Source organism: Lissotriton vulgaris, chromosome 3_2, assembly GCF_964263255.1.
Source record: "Lissotriton vulgaris chromosome 3_2, aLisVul1.2, whole genome shotgun sequence".
Taxonomy (NCBI): domain Eukaryota; kingdom Metazoa; phylum Chordata; class Amphibia; order Caudata; family Salamandridae; genus Lissotriton; species Lissotriton vulgaris.
Genome location: NC_141690.1, coordinates 268,643,784 through 268,650,680, shown reverse-complemented (window position 1 = coordinate 268,650,680; position 6,897 = coordinate 268,643,784). Strand labels below are relative to the sequence as shown.

The following is a 6,897-nucleotide window of genomic DNA, read 5'->3' as shown; positions in this document are numbered from 1 at the left end:
AGTGCTGAGACTAGGCTCCTGGCTCTAGAGAGATAGAGATGGTGGCAGTAATACTAAAAACTAAGAAAGAGAACGATGCTATGATCTCAAATTCCTAAAGAGATTGTCCCTACATTTAAAGCTGGTGAGGTATCACCAAATGGTTCACAGCCTTTGATAGGGCTTCTGATGCTAGAAAAGTGAGGAAATCCTACGGTGGGGCGCTCCTTTGGGAACTGTTCTCTTGTGTGTGCAAGGACAGACTTTGACCCTCACTGGGGCAGAAGCATAGTCCTATGAACTCATGAAGGGTACCCTGATTGAGGGATTTGGAGTCACTACTGAGGAGTCTAGAATTAAATTCAGGGTGCTCAGAAATCCCAGAGTCAGTCCTGGAGTGGAGTTTGTAGACTACTCTGTAAAAATACTAGGTGGCTGGTTGACTGGAAGTAAAGTGCAGAATTATGAAGGACTTTATAATGTGTTTATGAAGAAACACATTTTAAGTAACTGCATCAATGAAAGGTAGCATCAGTATCTGGTAGAGCTAGGTGTAATTTCTCCCCAAGAATTGGGAAAAAGGTGGACCACTGGGTCAAAACCAGGGTAACCAAGAAATCCACTGGGGATGACCAAAAGAAAGGGGTTACAAAGCCCCCCCATGGAAAAGAGGGTGAGAAACCCAAAGACAAAAGCAAAAGTCTTCTAAAGGCCCCCAAAATCCTGTCCAGGGGGATGGGCCCAAGGACACTTCCCAGCCTACTGGTGGGTACAAAGGGAAACATTTTGATCCTTCAAAGGCCTGGTGTTTCCACTGCAGTCAGAAGCGAAACCAAACTGGAGATCCTGCCTGTCCCAAGATGAAAGTCCCTAATCCTCCCCCAGGTCTACTGGTGTGGCAAATCTCCAGATGGAATCAATAGTGTGCCGAGAGCGAATCAGTTTCCATACTGAGGCTGTTTTAGCCTCTGAAGGGAAGGCAGGGTTAGCAATTTTGGCTGTCTGGCCCTCTAATTTAAAGAAATACCTGCAGTATCCCTTAGTAAGTGTACTAGAGACTTACTAGGGTACACCAGCAGCTAATTGGGAATGTACCAAGGTACTCACCATAGCCAATTTAGGGAGGAAGCATCATGACTGGGGTCCTGATTAGCAGGATCCCACTCAGACTAATCAGAAAAACAGTATGACACCAGCAAAAAATGGGGGTAACCATGAAAGTAGATCCTACTTTCCTACACCCTGTACCATAACACCTACACACTGCCATTGCAGGTTTCGTGATTTAGTGCAGAGGAAAGTTAAGTGTCTACATGGCACACATTCCTGTGTGCCCTGCCTACCACCCACCGCCTACGGCCTTGATACATCACCCCTCTAGCTGGGTGCACTAGACCACAAATGAGGGTTCAGTGGCATGTACCCTCTACCCCTACAGTGTCTAAGTCCATTCGGGAAATGGCATTGAAAGGCTAGGTCGCAAGAGGGGAGTCGCCTGCTAGACAATTGTATGGCGTGAAGAAAACCCCTGCCGTGTCCGCCCATGCTGCGCGGAAATTAAGCGCTAGTTGTACTTGGCCCCAGTAAATTACTGAGTGTGCCTATACGTTTAAAGCCGTACTTGGCCCCAGTAAATTACTGAGTGTGCCTATACGGTTAAAGCCGTGAGTAACTTATTACATTTTTAATTTTTAATTTTTCAGACTAATATCCTCACGGTTGGGTGCGCCTTAGTGCGTGCACACCGCCGGAGGATCACACTTATGGTCCTGACGAATGCTGAGCGATTATGGCTCTGATAGCTGAAACATGTTGACCGACCAAATTTACATAGGACTAAGGGTTTCCAAATAACGAAACCTATCTATAAGTCCAAATATCACCTGTTTTTAACCAATGCGGGTTGGACTAATAGTAAAGTAGTTGACAGTCACAACTACGCATTTGTTAAACCTTTTTTGCACTCACTTAGCACAATTTGGTTTTTTTCGCCACATCAACACACAAAAGAACCAGCTCCGCTGTAAACAGGCATTGAAGCACACTGGAAGGACACTAGGTCCTTCCAGTGGGAACCCAATGATAAAGCATGTCACCACTAGGTTGGTGAGTGAGGGTTCTTTTTACAATTAACTTTTATGTGTTGTTTCACCAGGTTTCACGTTTTCCCTCATAGGAGTTCTCACTTGAGGTGTTATACTTTTTTTCACTCTTTTGTTGTTTATTATCATTGATACTAGGGGTAAAAGAGTGAATATTTATACCCTGACTCTCCTGTGGTTTGAACCCCTATGTCCATTCTTAGACATTGTAAGTGCAGTAAAACCATAAAGAATATGTGGTCTGGGAGTTTGTCACTACAAACTCCACAGCTCCATAATGGCTGTACTGACGCCTAGGAAGATTGATAGCAAACTTCTCAGCACAATAAACCCATTCTGATGCAAGTGTGGGATTTAATGTAAAATGCACTCAGAGGTTCTTAGAGATACTCTCTGAAAAACGGCCAGCCCTGGTGAGGTTCCTAAATGGCTACCTGCCATTTGCCACCACCAGACAGGTTTTTGGACCCCTGAATAGAGGACCTCCGCTCTCTGGTCCAGAAACAAAGGCCATCTTGGACAGTGGCGTCATGCCTCCTCCCCGCTGGGGCCACGAAGGGGGAAGCTTCAAAGGCCTGCCGCCAGTGGACGCTGTCCCTGCCTTTTGCTGCCCCCAGAAACTGGCTTCCACTGGTTCTGACCTCCACTTTAGGCAGGAGAACTGGCGGTAAAACCAAGTGAGATAGGGCGGTGTGCCCACCATTGCCATCCTTTGCCAACCTCAACCCTCAGGTGGGGGAGGCAAGGTGAAGCACCCGTCTCAGTCCCTGCCAACTTGAGGATGGGAGACTCAGCCAATTAGGCATAGGCTCATGTCCTCCTCCCGCTGGAGGATGGCATAATAGGGGTTGTACCCCAAGAAAGGGACCCATTGGTCCCAACCTGCACATCCCTTTAACCACTCTAAATCTAGTATTTAGGTGCAACCCTGAACCTTGCCTCCTCAGATTCGAAGAAGGAAGAAGGACCGAAGAGCTGTGCTGACCAAGGAAGAAGAGGACACTTACTGCTATGGCCCCAGCCCTACCGGCCTGTCCTGACTCCGACCTGCCTACAGCAAAGAACCCAGAGTTTCCAGCAGCAGCAGCCCCCCAGAGTCCAGAGGACCTGCTGTGCACCCATCTTACAAACTCTATTTCCGTGAGTATTGGATTTGCTCAAACCAAGACTCATCCACAGAATCCGGATCCAGGTGGCTCCACGGTCCTGCACCACTCTGCCCCCGATGCCCAAGGCCCGAATCTGACTGGCCCAACACCCCGAGGAGGGCTCCCCATCGATTCTGATCAGGGATCTGGTGATCTGGTGATCTCCGACTTTCCTTAAGCTCCAAGCCGACGCCTGCAGCCTCAACCTGTGGGGTCCCCGACCGTGACCGGAGCCGGTAAGAAGAACCAGATGCCAAGATACACCCCTGCAACCAACGCCCCATCCTTAGGTGGCGCAAATGATGGTGCCAGGCATCCCCCAAGACCCAACTTACCTCTCCAGTCGGTGGTCGCCTCCAGGAAGCCCTCTTACTGAATCCTGCAGCCTCTTAGCCAAACCGGAGGTCTCTATTGGAAACCACAGGGTCCCGGATGTCTCCTGGCACCCTGCACCCGGCCGCCCCTGTGCCGTTAGTGGTGTAGCTCCTGTGCCAATTGTTGGCCTCTGCAGTACTGACCTTAAACCTAGGAGCCTTGCTCTCAGAGCTAAGTGGCCTGCCCGTGAGCATTTCCAAACCGAAGGCCCACTTAGCGATATTGGCTAATGTTGGGCCCCTACATTCTGCAACCGGCCTCCCCAGTGCAGCTGGTGATGCAACTTGAGTGCCAACCTAGACCTTGTCTAACTGTGGTCCTAACCCCCAAAGCTCCCGCTTGTGAGTCGAGTTCTTACCTGTGAAACTGATAACCACTTTTCTCCCATAGTAACCAATGTTATGAATTTTTGTTCCTGAAATGTTGGCGAGTTGATGATTTGTATGGAGAAAAGGTAACTATACTGCAAATTCTAAAAAGTCGAACTTACTGTGTACTGTGAGATCCCTTGTGTGGTATCTAGGCATACCACCACGAGTAGTTGATGTCATCTAAAAGTAATTACATTGTAATCTAGACTGCTTTTTTAACCAATAACAACCTGTAACGATTGCAGATTCATCCACAACTAAATTTCCTTGTAAAGTCTTGCATTTGAAAGTATATCTGACTTACCTGTGCCAAGTCCTGCTTGATTCTAAAATATAACGTAAGTATACCTTTTTTATACTCACTTAATTGATCTGGATTCAGTCTCTGTGTGTGCAGTAAAGCCATAAAGAGTACATGGTCTGGTAGTTGGTCACTACGAACTCCACGGCTCCATGAAGGCTTACTGAAGCCTGGGAAGTTTTGTAGCAAACTTCTCAGCACATTAAACCCACACTGATGCCAGTGCATTTGAAAGTATATTTGACATACCTGTGCCAAGTCCTGCTTGCTTGTAAAATAAAGCTTAAGTATACCTTTTTAATACATAGCTAATTGGTCTGGATTCAGTCTCTGGGTGTGGGCCTTCAGTCTTGATTGAGTGAATAGAATAAATCCTTAACACACCCTCTGGATAAGCCTAACTGCTCGACCACCCTACCATCAAGAGAGCTGTAGGTGCTTACCTAGCCTCTGCTATACCTCTGGGGATCCACTGGACTCTTTGCACACTATACCTTACTTTGCCAAAGTATATATATATATATACAGCAAGATTTCTACAGTCCTCACTCTGTATCTGAGAGGCCAAAGTCTGATATGTCATTCTTGTGAGTGACACGTGTGTCCCTTGAACTAGACTTGCAGGAGTAAGTGTTGACTGTTTGACCCCCCCCCTGACTTATGAAAGTCTAAGCATTAAAAGGAGCCCGGTGGCTTTTCAGGAAGCTTGCAGCAGTGTATGGGCTCTGTATGAACAGGGACTGCTGCAATAGTTGTAAGGAGAGGCAGCAGATGTCACTGTCACATGGACATGAGGCCACCAATGAGGAGCCTGGAAGCTGGCCACATGTCAGAGTGCAGCTCTATGAAGCCGAGACGCAACAATGCAGCGCTGTACAAAAAGCAATTTGTCAAACTCGGATTCACGTTGAGCCTGTATTATTGGTAAAACGCACTGCAGCATACGTGGCTTCTTGGCGCTAGACGCGCACACATGCACGAACACCCACACACACGCAACACACACACACACTTACGTAGAGGAGACATCAGATTTATTTGCATCCCGGACTCTCAGTCTAGGATTTCCAGGACACCCTTCCACCTCCTTGTTGGGATCAGAGTCCAGGCAGAAAAGACATTTTAGAACTAATTTTATTCTTCAAAACAAACCCACGGCCGGAGGGAGACGCAGCAACTGTCTGTAATGTTCCTGCGAGCTGCTTTCTCTGCTCATGAAACCTCTGCCCTCCAGAACATGGAACAATGTACAAACTCATGTATAAGCCTCTTCCATGTATGTAAAATTATATTTTTCTATATACAATAAAGAATTTCAGAAATAAAAAAAAAAAAGAAATCGGGCGAGCAATACTGATGTTTACAAGTGACAAGAAGGAGCAAAGTACATCCAGTAAGTTACAAAAACATGCATGTGACAGTCCCGCGTGTCCCTCGTGACAGTCCCTCGTGCAGACAGGAAAGGGCTTCCAGGTCACGAGAGGCGGTCGAGCTGCACCCTCAACCCATCCAGCATGCATAGCCCACCACTCCCACCCCCAACTAAACCCACCCTCCGCCCAACACCCTCCACACCTCCACTCTGGGCTCAGATTGGTGTCTCACTGATGTTGAGATGGGGGGGGGGGGGCGAGGGGGGCGAGGGGGTGGAGCTTTGACCCACAAGAAGAGGTCTGTCAGTAGCTTGAAGTAGGGGTGCAACCCCCAACCCACCACCCGGTGAGAGCCCAGCGGGCGGACCGCTGTGTTACACCAGGAGTAGGTCTGACAAGTAGACCATGAAAAAAGGGTGAACCCTCCCAGTGAAGGTGCCATTGAAGGTGTAGAGAAGCTCCCAGGTGTCTGCGTTGTACAAGGACAGCAGCCCCCCCTCGTAGTCCAGGTAGAGTCCCAGCTTCTTGGGGCTCTGGCGGAGGTACAGGGGCGTGGGAGGGGAGGTGAGTGCCCAGGTCCTGCCATTATGCACCAGGTGCACAGCCCAGACCCCCTTCCCAAATGACCCTGTGATACCATTGTTCCTTTTCACAGACTCTTGGGCAACCCCCACATACGACATATTCTCCTGCATCACCTGCACCTCCCAGTAATGCCTCCCCGAGGTGAAGCCCTCCCGCCCCAGCACACAGAAACAGCCAGTGAATCTCTTGGGACTGTCCGGCCGGGACTGGGGTCCTTTTGCATCACTCACACGTCTCTCATCCTCCGACAGGGCCAGGTCTTGATTAGCTGTGTCTGGATCGAGAGTCACCAGGCCTGCAAAGAGAGGAGAGAGAGTTACTGACACACTGTGTGAGTTTAGACGTATGACTGCCCAGCCCAGAGATCCCAACACTGCAGAGAGAGGAGAGAGAGTTACTGACACACTGTGTGACCTCAGGCGTATCACTGCCCAGCCCAGAGCCCCAGCACTCCAGAGAGAGGAGAGAGAGTTACTGACACACTGTGTGACCTCAGGCGCATCACTGCCCAGCCCAGAGACCCCAGCACTGCAGAGAGAGGAGAGAGAGTTACTGACACACTGTGTGAGCTCAGACGTATTACTGCCCAACCCAGAGACCCCAGCACTGCAAAGAGAGGAGAGAGTTAATGACATACTGTGTGAGCTCAGACGTATTACTGCC

At 49.0% G+C, this 6,897-nt stretch overlaps 1 protein-coding gene across 2 annotated transcripts in view; it reads right to left on the bottom strand.

Annotated features, from left to right (window-relative positions):
- Positions 1–5,625: 5,625 nt before the first annotated feature.
- Positions 5,626–6,897, bottom strand: part of LOC147725657 (zinc-binding protein A33-like) — a 108,040-nt gene continuing 106,768 nt past the window's right edge. For both annotated transcript variants that reach the window (XM_086964564.1, XM_086964563.1), the window contains exon 5: positions 5,626–6,529. In XM_086964564.1, coding sequence (XP_086820690.1) covers positions 6,024–6,529 — 506 coding nt within the window. In that variant the 3' untranslated portion in view covers positions 5,626–6,023. The remainder of the gene's footprint in view (positions 6,530–6,897) is intronic.